General features: G+C 43.3%; 1 protein-coding gene across 7 annotated transcripts in view; it reads left to right on the top strand.

The window, feature by feature from the left end:
• DGKI (diacylglycerol kinase iota) overlaps positions 1-23,625 on the top strand; it is a 248,841-nt gene that overhangs the window by 165,745 nt on the left and 59,471 nt on the right. For 4 of the 7 annotated variants that reach the window (XM_081878845.1, XM_081878844.1, XM_081878846.1 and 1 more), the window contains 2 exons: positions 5,335-5,397; positions 17,974-18,074. In XM_081878845.1, coding sequence (XP_081734971.1) covers positions 5,335-5,397; positions 17,974-18,074 — 164 coding nt within the window. The remainder of the gene's footprint in view (positions 1-5,334; positions 5,398-17,973; positions 18,075-23,625) is intronic. The other 3 variants (XM_081878848.1, XM_081878847.1, XM_081878843.1) reach the window with 1 other exon arrangement.

Genomic DNA, 23,625 nt, shown 5'->3' with positions numbered 1-23,625 from the left:
AATCCCACAAACTAATAAAACCGAAGCATCTGGATTTGAATCAGTTTTGGCCCTGATTTGTGAGCTAAATTAGAATAAATAATCCTGTTTAGGCGATCTATGGGTTGGGTTGAGGCTTGCCTCTGTGGCACAGTATGCAAGATGAAACTAGTTGATAGGAAGTGTCGCTATGCTGTACGGAACTGAAAACTATTTTCTACAGCCTACAATATTTGCTTAAAACGTTTTCCTTCAGCAAACATCCCTCTGAGTTCCTCCCCCAAATTCTATGCAGGAAGCGAATGTGAAACACATGCAAACATTGCTAGAGCAAATGAGTTTAAACTTTAAAAGTCTGGGATAATATTTACAGAATGTTTGGTTAAATTGGCAAACAGTGTCCACATTTAATATATATTGAGTGAATTTGCAGGCTTCCTGCTGGCTTTATCTTTTAGATGTTGATGATGACAGACCCTTCCAAGTTACATAATAGCATCCTTCTACTCTGGTGTATTCCAGGACTATGGGGCTCTGCGTGGCTGGAAATTGCCCCATTTTCTTTAATATTAGGAAGCATTCCGAATACTGAATGGGAGTGCATGTTTCAATGGGGCTGCATGCTTGGGGAATCATCTGCCATTGAAGGTGATGGGGCAGCAGTTCCTGTTTGCATGGAGCTTTCTGTGCTCCGTCGAAGGCTGTATTGTCCTTTTGTGCACAGCGACTCACTTCTATGACAGCTAGGTAAAGGCAAAGGTACCCCTGACCGTTAGATCCAGTTGCGGACGACTCTGGGGTTGCGGCGCTCATCTCACTTTACTGGCCGAGGGAGCCGGCATACAGCTTCCGGGTCATGTGGCCAGCATGACTAAGCCATTTCTGGCGAACCAGAGCAGCGCACGGAAACACTGTTTACCTTCCCGCCGGAATGGTACCTATTTATCTACTTGCACTTGACGTGCTTTCGAACTGCTAGGTTGGCAGCTAGACAGCTTAAATTTGGTAGTGGCAGTGCTTACCCAAGGCACTTTGGTACCTGAGGTGAACCACAAAATGGTGCCTCTCCCCGGCCAGGAAGAGTGAATATCTACATCGGGAACAAAGGAGAAGGGAGTCAAATCAACCTTACCCAACAGTTGAAGTGGGAATCAAAGGTGGGTGCGGAGCCCAGGAAGCCCCAGAGGGCAGCCCCACCATTTCCTCCTTAGGGGTGAAAGAGCAGCAATGTCTCCTGTTCACTGAGATTCCACTGTGGAGGCAGCATGGGGGTTGGGGTGCCGAGAAGGTGGTGGTAGCTCTGACCTCCAGGGAGTGCATTGCAGCCACTGTTATATAATAATAATAATAATAATAATAATAATAATAATAATAATAATAATAATAAATTTATTATTTATAACAGCCTATCTGGCTGGGCTTCCCCAGCCACTCTGGGCAACTTGCAACAAAATATTAAAATACAGTAATGCATCAAACATTAAAAGCTTCCCTAAACAGGGCTGCCTTCAGATGTCTTCTAAAAGTCTGGTAGTTGTTGTTCTCTTTGACATCTGGTGGGAGGGCGTTCCACTGGCCAGGCACCACTACTGAGAAGGCCCTCTGCCTGGTTCCCTGTAACTTGGCTTCTCACAATGAGGGAACCGTCAGAAGGCCCTTGGCGCTGGGCCTCACTGTTGGCACCACAGCAGCAGAACCAGGCGATGTGTTCCTCAGTGGCTGGATTTGTCACCTGGATCTTGCCACCAGAGGTAGCCTACATCCTCCAAGAGACCCTGGTCACTAGAAAAGTCTGTACTTTGTCCACCTCTCTTTCAAAACCTGCAGCAGGAAGTCTTAACAGTGGCTACTGCTTTGGCTCAGAGCAAGCCAAAGTACAGAAGGGCAGGGTGGCTGAACCATGGGAATTCTGTTCTCCCTTTAAAACACTTGGAGCGGCTGAGTTGTGCGGCTGGCCAGCAGGATTTGCAGCAGCAAGAGCACTGTTTGCATAGCCATAGTTTATTGCACAGCCAATGCAAATCCCACATGTTCACTGGTGTGTCTCTTACTGCAAAACCCACAAAGGGTGAGCAGCCTAAGAGCATTTTTAAATGGGGAAAAGGTTGGTTCAGGCTCACAAGCATGTTTCTGCAATAGGTGTTGTCAAATCCTGCCATCCCCTCCCCCCTTTAGGTTTTGCTCCACCCACTTGTATAAAACAATGGGGCTGCAAATGGAAGAGACAAGGATACTATTGTCCATCTCAGACCCTGATGTTTCAAGGATCTGACATGTGTGTGTGTGTGTGTGTTTTCCCCTTTAGGGATTTCCATCTTAGGAGATGGAGGGCCTAGAATTCTGCTACTCCAGGGCAGCCATCTCTGCTATTTATTGATGGACACAAAGCCTGGAGCTACTATATATTTGAACAGGGGACACCATGTACGCACAAATTGACCTCTCCACATGCTTTAGATTGGGCATGGGGGGCAGTATTCACATTATGGGGAAAAATATAGCTCTACTCCAGAATTTCCCCTCCCCGACTTCAGGAAAAATCTTGCATTTCATGTATTTATTTACTGCATTTCTTTCCCACCTTTCCTCCAAGGAGCTGAAGGTGGCATGCATAGTTCCCTTCCTCCCCATTTTATCATCACAACAGCCCGGTGAGGTAGGTTAAGCTGAGAGTGAGTGACTGGCCCAAGATCAGCTGGTGAGCTTCATGGCTGAGTGGAAGTTTGAGCTGTTGTCTCCCGGGTCTAATCAGACGCTACAACCACTCAGTGGTGTCGCAATGGGAGGGGGGGTGCGCCCTGGGTGCCATGTCGGGGGCGGGGTGACAAGAAGGCACCCCGCGGGGGCTCGCGGCGGCACAAGCAGCCATCACACTGCTGCCGCATGCGGAGGATCCTCCATTCGCAGCTGCAAGCAGAGGATCCCGGCGCCGGTAGCAAACCGCTATGTACAGTGCATGTGCAGCATCGCACGCATGTGCTGTACACAACGATGCCGCACATGCGCTGTACATAGCGGTTTGCCACTGGCACCGCTCAAGCACTGTACAGATAGCACGAGCAGAGGATCCCGGCACCGTCTGTACGGTGCTGGAGCACCGGCGGCGGCAAACTACTATGTACAGCGCATGTGCGGCATCGCTACATACGGCACATGCGCTGTAAGTAGTGACACCACACATGCGCCATACATAGCAGTTTGCAGCCCCAGGTGTCACGATGCCTTCGTTCGCCCCTGCAACCACTACACAAAACTTCCTTTCTAGTCCTCTTGTGGCTAAAGGTTTGGTAAACTAGGACCTCTCTGCTCTCTGCAACTGCACTGAGTCAGCATCTGCTGTTGCCAAAAGCTATGTTTACAAGGATATAAATAAGAATGATGGGAAATTCTTTCAGAGGCAGAAGGTAAGGTGCAACTTAGGATAAAAGTTTAAGCGCCACCAGTGTGCAGTGTCAATATTGTTTGTTTCCAGATAGGGGAGAAATAGGAGGTATAGATGTGAACAAAGAGATATCATGTTTGTTTATGGCTCTTATCTTTTGTCCATTTGTCTTCTGAGTCACGCTTGTTAAATTCGGTGGCAAAGTTTTACTGAAGTTAATCTGGGAGAGAGTCAATTTTGCTTTAGAAGAATGAGCTGCCTTTCAGTCTGCCTCATGCATCATTAACAGAATTGCCAGCTAAACTCCAGTCCCAGAATCTCTAATAGACGGAGGGGAGGGGAAAAAATACCCATCCCACTGATGATAGATGAAAGAGAGGGAAATTGACTTGATAGTGACAACGCTGCAGTGCCGGCAGATTGGAGAACCTGGCCTGATATGTAATCTGAATGTCACTTTGAAGAGAAAAGTGCTATATAATCAGCATCCAGTTTCCCATCATGCACTTTATGATCCAAAGACAAAGTTGAAATGGGTTTCTCTGTAACACAGTCAGTGAGGGACAACAGCTTCCTCCGTATTTTTTTCTTTTGGTTTGCATTTTTTTGGGGGTGGGGTGGGGATATTCTGTGTGATGAAATGCCATTTCAAAACTGAACTATTAAAAAACTGTTAACCAAAGAACTCCAGAGATCTCAGGCCTGAGAACCAGGGGTTCAGAAAGGATCTCCCACTGGCTCTTCCAGATCTGCTTAGTTTCAGGGACTGCGATGCTGATGCCTTCAGACCATTCTGTGGACCGAGTTGTGGACTCACATTTTCTCACTTGGGCTATTGATCTAACAACAACAACAACAACAACAACAACAACAACAACACAATTCACCTTAAGGTCCCAGGGCACTTTACAACAAAATATAGCATTACTATTAAGGCACAACAGTACACAATATTAAAAACAGTTTTAAACACCCCAAATCACAGAAATAAGGTGAGTCCTAATATGCATCTCCAAAGCCAGGGTGAAGAGGTGCTGTGTGAAGCCTCAAAGGCCATCACAATGTATTTCCATGTGGGCATTTTTATGCACGTCAGTGGCTCCATTGGCAGCCCCAGCCCCTCATTCAGATGCCATCTGGGCCATGTGTTTTTCAGCCCGTGTCTTGTTTGACTCATCTTCATGGAAACAGTTCATGGTTGGCCCAAAGCATGGAGCTGATTGCCTCAGAAATTCAGAAATAGGGATGAGGGGGAAGGGAAGGGAACCACTGAAGTGGGGTGAACAAGTGAGAGAGGTTGGGGGAGTTTGTGGCAATGATGTGCTTGTCTCTCTCCAAAGATGGTTGCATACATCCTCTTAGGAAGAAGAACTGTAGCCCCTTTTTCTATAAAGGATGCTTCATACTCCAAGGTCTTGTAGTGCTGCAGGGCTCAAACCCCAGGAACCTCATGAAGCCAGCCAAGGTACCAAACCATTGGTTATGCTTTGCCTCCAATATTGGAGGCAGTCTACCTCTGAAAACCAGTTGCTGGGAGATCACAAGTTGGGGAGAGCACTGTTGCCCTCAGGCTCTGCTTGTGGGCTTCCCATAGGCATCTGTTTGGCCACTATGAGAATAGAAAGTTGGAATAGATAATCTAGCAGGACTCACCTTACAGCCTTATATCCTTAATTCTGCCATTGACAACTACCTGCCTTGTTGCCTCAGAGTTCCACCATACCCCATAACCAGACGCCATTTTCCTCCATTGCGCTTGCTGATACCTCCCATTGGCTTTTCCATTGATGGTTGTGCTGCCTTGCAGCTTAGCACACACCTCCATTTTGCCTCAACATGATGCCTTCCTTTTGTTTCTGTTTAAATGTTGTTGTATGTCTCTCTCTCTCTCTCTCTCTCTCTGGGCTTTTTCCCTGTCTGTCCATGCCGTTGTGCTGATCCTCTCCCGGCTGCACATTTCCTGCTGCCTATAGCATCCCTAAAGTGCCCTCTGCTGACCTGAGGAGAGTTTCAGCTCCCCCTGATTCCTTCGCCATGTGAGTACTCCTCTTTTCTCTCCCTTCTTTGAAATGCCCTCGGCTTCTCCTTGCTCCACCTCTTCCCACCCTGCATGGTTTGTTATGTGCTCATCCTTCCACCACCCTGAAGCACTTTCATCCAAACCTAGCATGTCCGATGAGGAAGTTCCTACTGTGCAAAAGAGGAGTTTTAATTGGGCAGAGGTCATGTGGTGGTAAGGTCGTTGAAAATACTTGCCCTCTAAGCAGAGCTAGAGCACTGCCTGACATTTCTGTAGGATAATGCTTGTCTTCTGCCTCCATCCCTGATATGCTCTAGACTTTGGACCTTCCGAGTTACGTATTTTCTCTTTTAATCTCTAAACTCTACAAACAAAAATTCTTGTAAATGAAACTTAAAGGAGAAGGAAAGTGTTTATTAGCACAAGCAGTAATCGAGGTGTCTTAAACTGGCTACATTACTACGCACCCTTAGCATCTGTTTTGTTATGCTTCATAATTTGTGTTTTCAAAAAAAGCTTAATAATGGGGAAAAATCTGGTGGGTCAGTGGCATAGTTCAGAGAACATCCAGCAGGCCAGGGACAGAGCTGAGGAGAAACTTGGGGATTATGGGTAGAGCCTGGCAGAATTGCAACTTGACTACCTTTTCATATACCTACACAGAATTTGGCTGGTGGAGCAGTTAAATACTTGGTGGTTGTTCCCTGATTTTCCTTTCTTTCTTTTTGGCTCTTTCAACAAAGGCCTTGAGGAACAACCAGCCCTAGTTTCCTGACTTCTGGAGGGAGATCTGTAAGCCAGGGTCATATTTACATGTAACTAGACATCACTCCCTCTCTAGGTCCTCAAGACATGTTTACAATGAGGACAAAGAGAACTTCGTCACAAAGTACATGATTATCCTATGGAATTTGCTCCCAAAATATGTAACTTTTGTCATCTACGTGACACACAATACAAATTGAATAATGCAATGAAAATCAAATAATGTACAATAACACCACCACAAAACAAAATAATTTTATTTTTTGAACGTATATCCCACTTTTGAACTTATATCCCACTTTTCCTCCAAGGAGTACACAGCTCCTTTCCTCCCCATTTTATTCTCACAACAACCCTGTGAAACAGGGTTATGCTGAGAGTGAGCGACCAGCCCAAGTGACCTTCATAGCTGAGTGATGATTTGAAGCTTGGTCTCCCAGATCCCCATCCAGTGTTTCCCAAACTTGGGTCTCCAGCTATTTTTGGACTATAGTTCCCATCATCCCTGACCACTGGTGCTGCTAGCTAAGTATGATGGGAGTTGTAGTCCAAAAACAGCTGGAGACCCAAGTTTGGGAAACACTGTCCTAGCCCAACAGTCTAACCACTGCTCCACACTGGCTATCAGAATGCTGCCACATAGCTATCGACATAGAGATGGGAAGTAGGTGCATGAATACGGTGCTCGCTCCCCCTGCAATGTGCTTACCAGCGTCATGTTGTTTCCTAGCTTTGCAACGATTTCAGATCCACTTGACCTCTCTGCTCAGCTTCTCTAACATTTTCAGCATCTCAGTTAATTTTTATACGTCAGGTCAAGACTTGAAGAAAGTGGCAATTTTTACAAAGGGACCTCAGCTAATTTGTTAGTCAAAGCTATTCTGTATCTCCAGATCTGAAAAGAATAGATTAATCAGGCAGCTGCACAATGACTGACAATTAGCATGTCTGATAAATTAAAGCACAAACCCAAGGGGAACTACAGAAATTGGATTTGGGATGCTAGTTGCTTTGAGATTCAAATGTTCTCCTTCAGCTTGGCAATGCGTGTTGTTTCTGAAATCCTGTTGGAATGACGTGGCTGAATTGGTTTTTGAGGAATATGAGTGGCTGGCTGCAAATAACCTTCAAATATTTTGGTCCATTTATCTTATGGAAATGGTCTTGAATTTTGGATTGTGAAGTCTACAAATTGTTAGCCAGTGTTCTACATCATTAAATGGTGTGACCTTCTCTGAAATTGTATTGAAGATTTTGAGTTGGCATTCAAACCACATTCATTTTATATGGCCATTTGCCTGCAGAGAGAAAGCTCAATCTGCTGGCTTTTGTAAATATTTGGCTAACATCAGAATTACCTTATTCATCATTGCTGCCCACATAAACAGCACCTTGCTGCATTCATCAACATTCCTGTACTTTCTCAGAGTGTTAATTATTTCCTAATAAAACAGTAATCAAAGACATATTTTCTTTTATTGACATTCTGGGCAGGAAACAGTAATGGGCTGTTTCTGATCCATATAAAATGTTGTGGGAGCTGAAGATTTTAATGCCATTTACATCTCAAAAGACAGACCCAAGAAAGGCTATTACTGCTAGTGTCTGAAGTACCCAATACTAATTATTCATATGAACACAAAAAACAAACAAACACTTAGCTGCCTTCTCTGCCTAGCTGAAATCAGTACTGTACAATCTGCAAATGTATACCAGCCCACCTGAAACCTCATTTTTTGTTGTCTGTGGAACTCTCAAAATGTTAATTCATTCATACCTGATCCTATGGAGAATTCTTCAGTAAGGGAACCTATGGAGACCAGGAATAATTTCCAGACAAACACAACATACATACACGTTGGCTAATGCAATGAAGGTGAATTGATTGTACTTAGCAAGTTGAAACCATAACAAAATGTTGCAGTGTGGACGGTTCCAGGCAGGCAGGCAGGCAGCCAGCCCTTTTTGAATACAGTGTTACCTCTGGTTATGAACTTAATTTGTTCTGTAGGTCCGTTCTTAACCTGAAATCGTTCTTAACTTTAGCTAATGGGGCCTCCTGCTGCCGCTGCGCTGCCGGCACATGATTTCTGTTCTCATCCTGAGGTAAAGTTCTTAATCTGAGGTACTACTTCCAGGTTAGCCGAGTCTGTAACCCGAAGTGTTTGTAACCTGAGGTGTTTGTAACCCGAGGTACCCCTGTATTTTCATTCCCCATTCCCCAACCTTCAAGATTCAGCCACCATTCCATAGTTACTGAGCATATTCAGTCCTTGATGGGCTGTTTTGGTGTCAAGCCACACTAAAAAAAGGACATATTTACACAGTGTATAGTAAAGCTATGGAATTCACTCCCCCAAGAGGCAATGATTGCCACCAACTGGGATGGTTTAAAATGAGGATTAGACAAATTAATAGAAGATAAGACTCTCAATAGCTACTAGGAAAACCTCGCTAGATTTAAACAAAAACATTTCCCCAAGCCTATTGATATCTCCCTCTTGGTCACAAGTGGTGCTATTTTGCTAGGTACAAATCCTCATTCATAATATTAATAGGATATTAACAAAAAATGCTAAAAACACTGAACATGAAGGAACCAGTCTCCCTTGTAGCTGTTTGGGGGTACGTACCATGGGTCTCATTGCTACAAAATAAGTTAATTCAAGGGGAAGTTAAGCACATGAAAATGCATTTGCATTTGTTGCATTTATATCCACTGTTTCCTCCAAGGAGCTCAAAATAGTGTATATGGTTCTCCACCTCATTTGATGCCCACAAAAACCTTGTGGGGAGGTAGGTTAGGTAAAGAGGTCCTAAGTCACCCAACGACCTTCATGGCTGAATGGGGATTTGAACCCTGGTCTCCCAGGTCCTAGTCCAACACTCTAAGCACTGCACCATGTAAATCCTGCTCCAAGTAAATCTCCTGGAGACATATTGGAGGAAAAGAACTGTTGCTGATATACTATTAGTCTGTGATGTGTTGTCTCTGACTCTGTGGCATTAGACACACCTGGATGGATTTGTCGGAAGGCATTGCATGCTCATCTGCTGCGACTTAACTTGCCACCCAAACAAACATGTGCTCAGGTGTTTGCATTCCTTGCCAGTCACTCAGTGCCAACAGAGTTGATTTTGGGTTCAGTAAAAGCCTGTGGATGGTGCTACTGATGGTTAATGCTATCTTGAATGCTATCTGTGATTAGTTTTTATATGCTGGAGCTTTGCGCTGAAATGTCACAGACCGTAGCTGCTGTATTTCATGGGGTTTTGGGTATCCCTGTTAGGGTGCCAGTTTACTGGCTGCCGGATAGGGGAGGATCACCCCAATAGATGACAGATATTTTCATAAAATTGGCTATTTTATATGAATAGGAAGCAGATATGTGACTAAATGTGTAAATAATTGCTGTAATTTAAATAGAGGGAGTCTGTGGGGAAACTTTGGCCAAGTATTCTGTATGTCTGCAGTGTGTCTCAGGAGACAATGGAAGAGTGTGCCTTTGGGGGTCAAACCGTTGGAGAGTTACTATGCCTGCTGTGGTTGTAGAGACTGATATGGGAGAGACATGTTTAGTTGCAGCTGGGGCAGATGAATGCATCCGGTTGTGCTGCTGCAAATGCACCAGGGCGTTTCTTCTCTGTGAACTCCTCCCAGTGGTCATTTCTCTTCTGGTCATTGCTGTGGATACACAACCTGTCTGTCTGTCTGTCTGTCTGGAGGCACTGTGGTCATCTGCACATGGTGGGGTTGATGTTTCCAGCCTCCATGTCACATTTGCAGACATCTTCGTGACACAGAGTTGGTCTGCCCATGGGCCTGGTGCCTGAAGCCAGCTCCCTGGGGATCCTGCCACCTTCCATTTTGTGGACATAACCAAGCCAGCATAGATATCACTGAGACAGGAGTGCAAATATATTGGGAATGTGGGCTTGGGAGAGCACATCTTTGTTTGAGAGACTGTCCTGCCATGTGATGCCCAAAATCGTTTGGATGCAACACATGAGGAAGGTGTTGCAGAGTTGCTCCTGGCAGTTGTAAGTTGCCCACGACTCACTTCCATAGGACAGTGTGCTCAACACACAAGCCTGGTAGACCTTCATCTTGGTATTGGTTGTTAGCATCACATTCTCCCATACCCTTTTGGAGACGTGAGCCATTGTCTTTAAGATGCCCCAAAACTCTTTTCTCTCTCCTCCGATGGCATCTATTTATGTTTTGAATGAGTAAAGCATTGTCAAAGAGAGCCTCATTTTTAATGTATCACTTCTAAGCTCTGACAACGAAATCTCAGTAGCAAGGTTAATTATTTTTCTTTTGTGGCCGCTGTTTTCCTTCTCCCTATTGTTCTAAAGGCAAGGGGATTTAATTAGTTTTGCATGTTTATTTCTTCTCCAGAAGATAGGTAATTCATTAATCTGTCACTGCAAACATGGCCCAGGGGAGCTGTGCATTTTCTGAAGTTTAATTTCAGGGGATTTTTGTTTTTAAATGGAGGCAGATTTCTCACTGAATCATACCAGCTAAGTTAGAATTTCAATGGGATGTGATGTAGGCTGTTTTCTTTCATTTTTAAAAAATCTGTCAGAAATCTGTGACTGAATTCCTCCCTTGTCTGACTTTACGCAGACACTTGAAGGATAAGATATGGTTCACAAGACTTGTAAATAATTGGAAGGAGAATAAGGGTGTGTTTTTAATTAAAAGTTTTCATCCGGCTGAATCAAACTAGTGCTGTGGCAGAAATGTTGTTTAGATGTCAGATGAGTGCTCTGGGTTCAACCGCTAGCCTGGATTCTCTCAGTTTTTTTTTCTTTTTGCATGTCAGTGGAGGCAGAAATACACATTCCAAATGCTGCTACAGCAGCAGTATTTCCACAGGGTCTGGATAATTAACCAGGCAGTGTTAGAGTCACACAGCTTCAACACAGGTGTGTGTCATATTGTCAGAGTGGTGTGTCTGGGTACATTTTCCCAGGTGGATATGAGAGGAATCTGGCACCTGAAGGGAGATGGACTTCAGGGGTGTTGGCCTGCCATAGATTTCATATGCTTTAGCCCTAGAAGGGACTTCAGGTCCACAGTGGGCTTCCTCTTCATCCCGCCAACTTCATCTCCTGGATCTATGGCTGTCCTGCCCTTTTGTGTTCTGCACTGTTGCTAGATCCCATGAAGCAAGGCAGAGCAGGAGTTTCAGGACCACGGATAGCTCCAAATGAGCTCCAAATGCTCTGATAAAGTTTGAGAGCAACCTGACCTTTTTCAGCCTCTGCCCCCAGACTACTTCTCCCATGCTCTTCCCCATTGTGAGTAACTTCAGATTCTTAAAGGGTCAGTCCTCTGACTGGAAGATGGGTACTCATCTGTTCTATAGCTTCATATGTACATGGTGTACTTCTTGCACCAGTGGACTGGTGATGAGGCAATTGGTTCTTCACGTTCAATGGAAGGCACCCATGAGGGTCCAGGTTCCAGCCTTAAAGGCCCTGGAGGTATGAGAGGTTGTTCTGTTGACCTTTGGCTGTGAAGCTCCGCGATCTCATTTTCTCCAGCAATAGGCTCAGAGCCTAGAACCTCATCTGGCTCCTTCGCTGGAAACGCTGACTCTGAGTCTTGTTTGCATTGGGTCTTGAGGACATTGGGACTCTGCAACCCTCCAAATGTTGTTGGATTACAACTTTCATCATCCCATGCTGGCCGAGGCTGATAGGAATTGGTAATCCAGCAGCATCTCAAGGGCTACAAAGTCCTCATTGTTGTACTATGGGGTGGCAAGAGTATCTTCTTTGGCCAGATACCTTTAGATGTGGACTCTAGTTCAGTGGCAGAGCATCTGCTTAGCATGCAGGTCCCAGGTTTAAACTCCAGCACCAGCATGTCCCTTGCCCCAAACCATGGAGTGCATCAAACATGAGCTGGCCAATGGTCTTGCTTTGTATAAGGGAGCATCCTACATTCCATTGTGGCTTCTAGTCCTCTTGTCCATGGGTGGAGAAGTGTTTTCAGCCCAAGGTCCACATATCCTCATGGGCAATCTTCTAAGTGGTGCCAAAGGCAAAAGAGACTGGTGCAGTTGAATCCAGATGTTTCTATGCAGACACCCCTCTCTAGCTGGGCAAACAAGAAGCATTGTCACAATTAAAAACTCAAGGCTGGCAATTGAGCAGGGATGTAGATGGGTGTGAAAACAAAACAAATTCCTTCCAGTAGCACCTTAAAGACCAACTAAGTCAGTTCTTGGTATGAGCTTTCGTGTGCATGCACACTTCTTCAGATACCAGATGGTATCTGAAGAAGTGTGCATGCACACGAAAGCTCATACCAAGAACTGACTTAGTTGGTCTTTAAGGTGCTACTGGAAGGAATTTGTTTTGTTTTGACTATGGCAGACCAACACGGCTACCTATCTGTAGATGGGTGTGGTTTGGGAAGAGGTCTCTGATTCTGGAAATCCCTAAGGGCCAGATAGAGAGGCCTAGAGGGCCGCATTTAGCCTCCAGATGTGAGGTATCTGCTACTGCTCTATGCTTTTTTTCTCTCCTTTGGGGCTTGGCTCAGAGTCTTTTATAGGGTCCTAAACATGATGTCTGAAAAAGAACTGTACCAGCTACTACTCTGTTTCAAGGCCCATTTCAATTATGGACTTAAATGGATTGGATTCTGATTCTCTGTGTGTATGCTTCCTCCAAATGAGCTCCACCACAGATCTTGCCAGCAAGAATCTGCCAAAAGAGTCATGAATCAGGGCCTTTTCTGTTGCAGCCCCCAAATTTTGGACTTCCCCTCTTCAGGGGATTTCTATGGCTCATTCCTCCCTGCTCCCCTGATAAGAACTTGGCTGTGTCTTTGATAGTTTATTTGCTACAATCTGTTTCATTAATTGTAAATTTCAATCTTTTTTCAGTGCATTTTTTCCCCTTCTTATTTGCAAATTGCCTTGGGAATTGTTAATATGCAAAGTGGGACCACAGTGATTGAAACGGATACATAAATGAAAAATATCCATGGCATGGAGGAAAACGTGCTTGGGAAGAATTTTTAGAGTTCGCAGCTTTGCTTGTGTACAAAGCCATTTGCGCAAGAGTTCATTTGGCTCATTGGTTACTGATGTTGACGGCCAGAATACATACATCTAGGCTTCATGCTGGGCAGAAAGCTACTGTGAATTTATCATTCCACCACTTTGGAAACCCAACTCTGTGGCAGGGTTTTGGCATACCAGTGAGAATTCCAACAGCGTTCAGTGTCATTAGCACTGCCTAATACAAATTACTATCATTTTTGCTAACATGTTCCTTAGGAGACAATGAAACAGAACCTCTTATATGAATACATAGCTATTGCATTTCCCAGAGGCTTTCTGGTCTCAGAAATGCCCATGTTGATTTGTAATTTATGACTGAGAAATCACTGCAAAGTCTACAGTGAACTGCATACCTGCAACATCTCGTAAACCTAGTTTCTGGATTTGTTTGTCCATTACTGGTGGACACATAAAAAGACATGAGAAGAACTGGTTGAGGCCAAAGACCCATCATCATCCAGTATCCTCCTCCCACAGGGGTCAACTAGATGTCCATGAGAAGCCCACAAGCAGGACCTCAGTGTAACAACACTCTTCCCCACTCAGTTTGATTCCCAGCAACTTTCTAAAGGATGTGGATAAGGCTGAAAGAGATCACAGAAAATCTTCACTCAACTTGAGCACTGTACGAAATAAATGGCAGCTCTGCAAGAAGTGGCCAATAATTTCAAAACAAAGATGTTAGAATTAGATCAGCCAATATAATCCCTGTCTTAAAAATGCTGGAAGTGGTAAAAATGGATTCTTCAGTATTATTGTGGACATCCTTTACCTAAAGATACAGTTGCAAAATTAAATGTAAGCTTTATATTTGATATTATATATGAGTTTCCTCAGGTCTTCTGAGGAACAACAACAACTAGTTATCCAAATGGCCTAGGCCGCATTCAAAACTTAAAAGAATAGGGTACTCATCGCTGTATCTTGTTCTTATGCCAACATATCCAGATAGTGGTGACAAGGTGTTTGTCTGAAGGGGGAGAGAGACACAATTTCTAGAGCACTGAGGAAGCTGCCATTCCTTATTTTGTTCTGTGTCTATTAGTCTTTCAGTTTTTCACTGCAACATTGCTGGAATACATTCCCTTTCCTCAGACATGGACTATTCAATTAAATACTTGTGTTGATTGAAGTCTGAGGACTTGGTTCATTTCATTATCTCCTCTCTGGCATTTTTAAAATCACCTTTCCATATAAAAATGTGTTTTTATACATTATCTCATATTGTACCATCTGGTGAGAAACCACACAAAACCACGCAGTCACCACCCAAAGCAACAACCGCAGGTCAACACAAGTAAAATAAAAAAATGTAGCCCATATAATTCTTTAAAAGTCTTGTCAATATTTAATTTATGCCCCCTCCCTGATTTTCCCACCTCCTGCGACTTTAGAGGGCACTGGCACCATCCATCATATTGATCTTAATTTCTCAGTCAACTTCTTTTTGAATGTTAAATAAATGCCCGAGTCAAGAAAGTGGCTGAATCACCTGGCTTGCAGCCTGCTGGTATTTGCCTGCTGCTTTCTCTTCTATCCCCAGAGTTCTGAATCTCCAGATCTACCTACAAAAACAAAAGAAGCAGCAGGTAGATCCTACCCTGTTAGATGAGATGTCCGAATGCCAGCTAAAGCAGACAGCTGTCCCCTGAAGCTGCTCAGGAAGTTATGGGTGCAGCTTTCTGTCTCAGACGAATCATGACAGCTTGCCTTGCATAGAGAGAGGGGTTTTTTTGACATCTGAGGGCACCTGGGCAGCATGGCAGCTGCTATTTAGCACTGGGGACTTATTGTCTGTCCAGAGCAATGTGAAAACCATAATTATTTCAGCTGGTTTGGTTCGCTATTCTTAGAATCCTTTAAAATTCCAGCATAACCTCTGAAGCTCAGAAATGTGTTGTATTCCTCGTTGCTTGCTGAAATGAACAACAACGAGAAAATTATATATTATATATGTATTTTCAGTTCATGGTCTTAACCCGTAGTTACTGACTGTTACTTCCTGTCACTTCCAAGACCAGACAGTCTCTGCCTTTAGGTGCTGCTTTAATAGGGAGTTTGCGCTCAGGTTGTTTCTAGGTTTTTAAAATTTGTCCAGAGGTGACAGACCTGTTTATAGCAATCAACCAAGGAACAAATTCAGCTTCCTCAGAGATATTTGCTAATTGCCTTCTCCATAGACTCCAGAGGTCAGTGAAAATACATCGCCTTAGGTCCAAAAGGTCTGGTAGATTTTAAGCTAAGGAATAATGATGCAATAATTCATACGGTGTAAGTTTACTTTTTGAAAGGAAAGTGCTGTTTTGTTGTTGTTGTTGAAGCTGGATGCATAAAATAACAAAGAGCCACATGTCACAACCTGCCCTGGGACCAATATTAATAAATGTTAAGCCCATTTTTTAAAAAAAATCCCGTGGAAGAAGACATTTGAGGACTATAGGCATGCTTTTTGTTCCCAACCGCTGACATCACTTCTGTGGAGAAGGCAAGGAAAATGGCCAGTTTGGAGCAGTGGTTAGAGTGTTGGACTATGAAGCAGGAGACCAGAGTTCAAATCTCCACTCAGAAAAGAAGCTCACTGGGTGACCTTGAGCAAGTCACTGCCTCTCAATCTAACCTACCTCACAGGGTTGTTGTGAGGGTAAAATGTGGAAGGGAACACCATGTAACCTTGATTTCCTTGGAGTAAGGCAGTGTATTAATGTAACGAAGAAATTAACCAACTAACTAATAAATAAAAAATGGTTATATACCATTCTTTGTTTGAAGAAGAAGAGAAGAAGAGTTTGGATTTGATATCCCGCTTTATCACTACACGAAGGAGTCTCAAAGCAGCTAACAATCTCCTTTCCCTTCCTCCCCCACAACAAACACTCTGTGAGGTGAGTGGGGCTGAGAGACTTCAGAGCAATGTGACTAGCCCAAGGTCACCCAGCAGCTACATGTGGAGGAGCGGGGAAGCGAACCCGGTTCCCCAGATTACGAGACTACCGCTCTTAACCACTACATCACACTGGCTCTCTGCTTTGCATCCAACTGGTTCTTTTGAGAAACATTCCTCTAGCTTATATGCAGTGGTGCCATGAGGGCAGAATGAACAGACCCCACCCCCAAAATGTAGCACATATTGAAGTGAGCAAAGCAATGTACATTACCATCTAAAGACAGCCCTCCCTCTGTGATAAAACCATTGCCCAGAGTATAAACATAGCTATTGCATTACAGAGTGATAGCTAATTGAATCAGACCCATTGATATGAATGGATTTAAGTTACTGAGGGTTGGCATGGTCAGATATTATTATATAAGAATTATACACTGCTTGATTGCTCTAAAGCCACTTGGATCTGTTGCAGTGAGAAGGTAGACTCAATCAGGGAGGGTGTCTTGTCTAAGGTACCTCCAAAACCTGGAGTCAGCATTGATGAAACTTCTGCTTATAATAAATTCCTTATTAAACTGTTTGCTAATCATTCATTGGAATGTATGTGCTGTTCGCTTCAAACAGTTATTGGCAGGGGTGAACTTTGATTGTCTTTTTATTCAATAGCAAATCTAGAATGTTTCCTAAAGTATCTGGAGTTCAGGATATGCCTGTCACTTTGTCTAGAGAAATTGGGTCAGGTGTGTTGTGCTAAGCTGCTAAGAGGAGCTGCTTGCAGGTGTGAGCTAGCATCTTCAAAAAGTTCAAGTGAAGCTCATTTGTGCTGGGTTCATCATACTGAGGACTGCTAAAAGCACAGCAATTGCATTCATTTGTTCATTCATTCATTTATAGGTACTGTTATGCCATTGTTAAATTATATTCTTAGGGCCGTGTATAGATAGATAGATAGACAGATAGATAGATAGATAGATGATAGATGATAGATGATAGATGATAGATGATAGATAGATAGATGATGATAGATAGATAGATAGATAGATAGATAGATAGATAGATGATGATAGATAGATAGATGATAGATAGATAGATAGATGATAGATGATAGATGATAGATAGATAATAAATAAATCCATTAAAATATAAAATCAAGTTGAGAACAGGCAGCAAAATCCTGGTTCAGAAAAGACAACAACAACAAAGGGGGGTTATTTACTTATTTATTTCCATCCTTAGTTTTAATGAATGTATAGGGGTTTTTTTTATTTGTTGGTTGGTTGGTTTTATTTTTGTAAAGATGCCTTGAGCTGCCTGTGGTGAGGGAAGGTGTCTAATTTATTTATTTATTTATTTATTTATTTATTTATTTATTTATTTAATAATCAGACAAACCTCTCTGGGGAAAAGCTTTTCCCAGCTTGAGAACTACTTTAGAGAAGGTAGCCTTCCTCCTCATCTTAGACAGCTGGGTCTCCCACATAAGGTCCTCTGTAGGAAGTCCTAATCTACAGCTAGGCAGACTTCAAATTTCTAATGGGAAAAAACCCAGCAGGTGCACGCCAGATTTGAAACGGAAACTTTTCTGACTTTCTCAAAAGGACTTGTTGACCCCTGTGACCTTCAAGGAATGCTGTTCCATTGAATCAAAGGCTGAACTGTTTTATTTGCAGAAATCTCGTGTTTTGAGATTGACAGCTCAGTGCTCGTGGGGATTTGATTTTTATTTTTATTTTTTGCTTTTTGCTTCTGTTCTTCGTCTCTCATTGCAGCTCATTCTAGGAAAATAAGATTCTCTCTTCTGAAAACCGATGTTAGCTGTGATCCTGCCTAACATTTCTCTCGCCTTTCCTTGCAGTCCCCATGCCGTCTTAGAGCGCCTGAGGATCAGAGTGAACAGAATTAGTTTACAGGATTATGAGGGACTGCATTATGACAAGGAAAAGCTTCGGGAAGCTTGTAAGTATATATATAAACATATGGCTGATTAGTATAACTGCATTCATGTGTTCTCCTATGTATATAGGTATGTATATAGGTAGCTTTTTGATATTAGGCTGACATGTTTTGGTTGGGCTTAGTCAACAGCCATTTGCTGTCAGGTCCTGCCTTCTTTGCTTTGTGCTCCACAGAACCCGAGTGCATTCCTGATGCCTGGCAAGGTGGCTTTTATGAGGGAAAACATTGGGCAAGAAGATTTGTGTGCATTTATAGCATCTCCTGCCCTCCAAACTTATAGCTTGGCGCCATTTTGAAAGAGGCAGTTGGGACTTCCCCTGTGTTTACCAGCACGTTTTCTTTTAAAATGCTGCTCCTGTAGTTGGACGCTTCCTGAAAGCAGAAACCAGCTGATCCCTCTATGACGTTTAGTCCTTTGTTGCAAGAAACAATCTCCAAAGCAGACACGATCATTATAGGTATACCGTGGTACCTCTGGTTGCAAATGGGATCCATTCCAGAGGCCCGTTCGCAACATGAAAAGCCTGCAACCTGAAGTGCCATATCTGCGCAGGTGCGCAGTGCAATTTGGTGCTTGTGTGCATGTGCGAAGCGCAATTTAGCGCTTCTGTGCATGTGCAAGCGGCGAAACCCAGAAGTAACCCTTTTTGGTACTTCTGGATCGCCGTGGGATACAACCTGAAAAAAAGTAACATGAAGCAAACGTAACATGAGGTATGACTGTAATGGTTGAGCAAACAGGGAATCAAGAAAAGCCCTGAAGATAGAGATCTGGTGTGACAATGGACAGCTGTGGTGGATAAGGCAAAAGTAGCAACCCCTCTTTTCAGAGCAGGCAGGCCACTTGTTTGGAAGAAACCCATACCATATGGATAACGCCATCATGACCTGCTGGTGCACTTTCTTGAGACATCTGGCAAGTCTGCACGGAATGGCGAAAGGCTGAAACACTTCATTCTGTTCTGCTCCATTTTGGCATATGAATGATACAAATGTCTTATACCATAAGGGCCTCATGCAAATACCCTTGTAGTCATGGAGAAGATTCCCATTATTTTTCCTGATTCTCAGTTAAGACCTTATCAACCTCGAACTTCACAGCTCCGCTGAGAAAAACAATACACAATTTCTGTGAGAAAGTACTGTAGCAATTAATGGTCACGTTCAATCAATGATGCAGAAGTCCAAGGGAGAGGTCAGCCAATCTGGCGATGCTGTTGACGGTAACACCTTAAAATGAAGTCCTTTTCCTTGGTGACATGCACAGAGTCATTAATCAGTGCAGGATGTGGCTGCTTGCGATAACAGTTTAATAGAGTCTTGTTCATGCATCTGGCTCATTATTCATATTCAATTACAAGGACGGCTGTTTGTTATGTAACAAAGCTGCAGCTTCCTTTTTTTACAATATGGGATTCCCTGGTAATTACTGGATGGCAAATCTTCTAATTGGTTTGCTTATCTTCTTGTAGAAATATGGCTATTCTGTTTAGACAGTTTTATGCTCCCACACACACACACACACACACACCCAACACACACACACACACACACACACACACACACACACACACACCCAACACACCCAACACACACACACACACACACACTTTTCACTGTTCACTGGTACTTTTCCCCAGAGTTGAAAGCTGACGGTCTCAATAATGGGAGCACAGGTTCTTCTAACAAGACTAGTGCCATCTCTTGCTACATATTTCCACCCAGAAAATTAAAGCCTTCATCATGGGTTTGCCAAACATTCTTCATGAAGATAATTGTTAGGGTTTGTGGGGAGAAAGCATATTAATTATTGAAATTATGCTAGCTAATGTCGACTGCCTGGTTTGTGGTGGGAGAGCTGTCTTGGATGGTGCTGAGCAGAACTCTCCATTGAGGAAAATAATTTGCCTGAGAAAAAAATTGCCAGATTGCAACAGCAGAGGTGATTCACCTTTGTAACATTGTGGCGTGGTGCACGACAGTACCTCCAACACAACAGGGCAGTTTGGACATAATGATAAACCTTTGTTTATTGGAGGGACATGGAAGAAGACATTTGGGGACTGTAGACTTGCTTTCTGCTCCCAGCTGTGAGCATCATCTCTGTGGAGAAGATAAGGAAAATGGCCAGTGGGAGCAATGGACTAAGACATGGGAGACTAGGCTTCAAATCCCCACTTGGTCATGGAACTCACTGGGTGGCTTTGGCCCAGCAACAGTCTCTCAGTCTAGCCTACCTCACAAGGCTGTTGTGAGGGTAGGAGAAAAACAGAGAGCAGGAGAACCATTCATGTCACTTTGAGCTCCTTGGAGGAAAGGCAGGATATAAATCTAACAATAAATAGCCTTTGACTTACCCACTCATGCTCCCCTCTCCAGTGGTAAAGGTATTGGAAGCCTTTTCTTCAGTTTTTGAAGAAAACAGCTTGTTTCATTTGAACCTGGCAAACTATGATTCACCTTATCTGTAGTTTGTTTTAAACCAGCTCACTTCAAACTAAGAGTTATGAAGACAGCTTAGCTTAACAAACCACAGTTAAGGTTAATCACAGTTTCGGGTTCATGTGTAATGCTAAACCATGGTTAATCAAAAATGGAAGTGAAAGCTTCATTTCCTTGTGGATGTGCCACAGGAGGAATGAGAAGGGCGAGGAGAAAATGAGTCTTTGACTTGCTATGCCGTCTTCCATCACGTTAAAACAGGGATAATCAATGTGGGGCCCTCTAGATGTTGTTGCACTTCAGTTGCCATCAGGAAGCCATCATGACCAGTGCTGGTGGGATAATTGGAGTTGTAGTTCAGCAACACCTGGAGGGCATCACTTTGGCTTCCCCTACATTAAGTCATGGTTTACTAGGATGTCCAGTCCAGCTTATTGTGGATGTCTCTCTTTTGCGGAAAAAGCTGTAGATCAGTCTCCAAATGCGTGGGTCATGACTCTTTCCCAATGTTCCCCTTTCAATCTTGCCCACCTAAATAGGCAGTAAATGATGAAAATCAGAACATAGAAACCCATTTAAGAATGAGCCATTTTATTATCCCTTTGGGAGCCCTGCAGGAAAGCTATTAAGATTTTTGCCTGAGACATGTCTTCATGATGGAGCATCAAATACTTCGACACCAGCGTAATAACCTGGATCATCCAAACTCAGAGTAAATAAATTTTGCTCTTCTTGTTTGCTTGAAATACCAATTTGATTCTATCAGTGGCCTCATCTGAAATTGAATTTTTTTACTCCTGCATCCAACTCGTCATACATGCTGTTCAGAGAAGATTAATCTGGGCTCCACTGGAGGTAGACAACTCATTTTTGAAATCCTTCCAAGAAATTAAATGATTCCATACTTTCCTTTGTAATATTGAAACAACCATATTTTTTTTTACCTTATTTTACCCCATTTTTGTTACTCACTCCACTATTTTATTTTAGTTCTTTCTGTCTCCCATCAAAGCACTTTGGTGATAGAATGGAACAATATTCTTATAAGAGGTACAGGTATTCACTTAGGACAGTAAGTGTAAGTGTGTGTGTGTGTGTGTGTGTGTGTGTGTGTATGCTTGAGAGGTAATCCAATTCAAGTTCTTTCACTTTAACCAAATCATTCCCCAAAGATGAATTTGTCCAACCAAATTGCTTGGTTCATTTGTTCTTTAATGGTAAGCGTTCTTCTGATACAACAGTTCCCACCCAGTGAGTAATTTTGGAATGACTTCCAAAATCTCAATATAGGTGAATGTCACATCAAAGGGAAGCAAAATGAATTAGTGGAGAAAGTAACAAAAATCTTAAATTTCTAATTTTTAAATTAGGCTTATTGTCTTAATAGCTGAAAGGTGCTCAAAAATGTGTGGGTAGTACTTGGTGAAACATCAGAAACTGAAAAAGTACTTGAGAATGAGTTTAATTCACCAGATAGAAGGGGCTTCATTCATCCCTTTGGCTACTTATCTATAGAAGACTTTGCTGTTGTATCTTCCAAGTGTCAAATCCTTTCCTGCTCAGAAGTCCTGGGTGACTTGAATTCTGGAGGCAGTTACATGAAATAATCTGATCTATACAAATAGGCTCAATTTGCACAACTTATTTTAATTGTAACATTTTCATCAGGAATGATGGCTCTCCACAGGTATGGCCAATGAACAGGGATGATGGGACCTGTAGACTGACAACATCTGGAGGGCCACAGGTTCCCCATCCTGGCATCACATAGTAACTGCCAGTTGTATGCTACTGGCAAGGCCAGGCTGAGTCAAGCAGCTGTGCCCAAATATAGATCTGGAGCGTCTGACTCTGACCTCTAGTTCAGAGTCTGTAAAGCCAGTGCACCAAAGCTGGAAGCTGGAGCCTGATGTTCAGCAAAGAAAAGCTACTGCTCTGGATTTTCCAGAAGGCAGAAGAAGACAAACCTCCTAGTGTCAATGCCAGTCTGGTCGACCCAAAGGAGTGTTTCTGTGCTTAGGTCTAACCATATGCCATGATGAATGCATTGCCAACTGCTGACCTGTGTTATCTCCTCATTCTCCCCAGTGACGCAGTTCCAGGATGGCACAAAATCAGTATGTGGCATTCTCCGGCAGCTATTGGGGCCACAGTGTCCCCTCCCCTCTTTAAAAGTATTTTGTAGAAGTACCAGTCAGTTGGGAGCTGTGATTTACCGTAAGTTCCCCACAAGGACCCAGGATGATGATGCACCAGGAGCATTATGGGAAATTAAATTGGCAGTTCCTAGAACTGACAGAGCACTTCATCCCACCACCACATAAGCCTACTAGCGGCTGTGGCTGTGGCTGCGTGTGTGTGTGTGTGTGTGTGTGTGTATGTGTGTGTGTGTGTGTGTGTGTGTGTGTGTGTGTGTGTTTTCTACCTGTGAGCACTTTGCCAAGGGCTGATTTGAACCTGGAGTTTGTCCAGATTACCGAAGGCACGAGCGATGTGATGTCACCGTGCTCAGAATTAAGTAGCCCCTGTCAGCAGCACTCGGCCAAAAATGGAATGACTGCTTTGTTTCGGCGTAATATTTCAGCAGGCGAAATGGAGCTCTTGCACACTCATTTCCCCCATGCTGAAAAGTTTAATAGAAGAAAATAGCACGAGAATTTATGAACCAGCTCTCTTTTAGCCCACTTACAGGAACAGCAGTGATGTACTGGTTATTGTTGTAAAAAGATAGAAACCAGCAGCTAATGAGGAAGCATCAAAACGAGATCCCAGCAAGCCCTTAAATCATAGTTCTTCAAATACTTCTTTTTTATGGCATGATAAGCTAACCAATAATAGTATGCAAGCAGACTTTACTCTGTCAAAGAAGCAAAGTTTGACAGCCATGTCCATTTCACATCTTATCAGTGCCTTGATGTCACTTTTGAAAACCTCTGACATTTGCACTAAGAACAGGGATGAAGAGAACCTTTTTCAAACTGGGCTCTGTATTCCCTAATTTCAAGGGTCTTATGCCATTGGTGGGCAGGGCAATGGATGTGATACTGATGCTCACCTTTGTACAGTCCAGCCATGCAAAAGTAAGTGGCTTCTACAGTTAGCATCTCTT

The sequence above is a fragment of the Podarcis erhardii genome, assembly GCF_964252035.2.
Source record: "Podarcis erhardii genome assembly, chromosome: 10".
NCBI lineage: Eukaryota > Metazoa > Chordata > Lepidosauria > Squamata > Lacertidae > Podarcis > Podarcis erhardii.
Note: the sequence above shows the minus strand (reverse complement) of the source record. Positions and strands in the feature narration are given on the sequence as shown.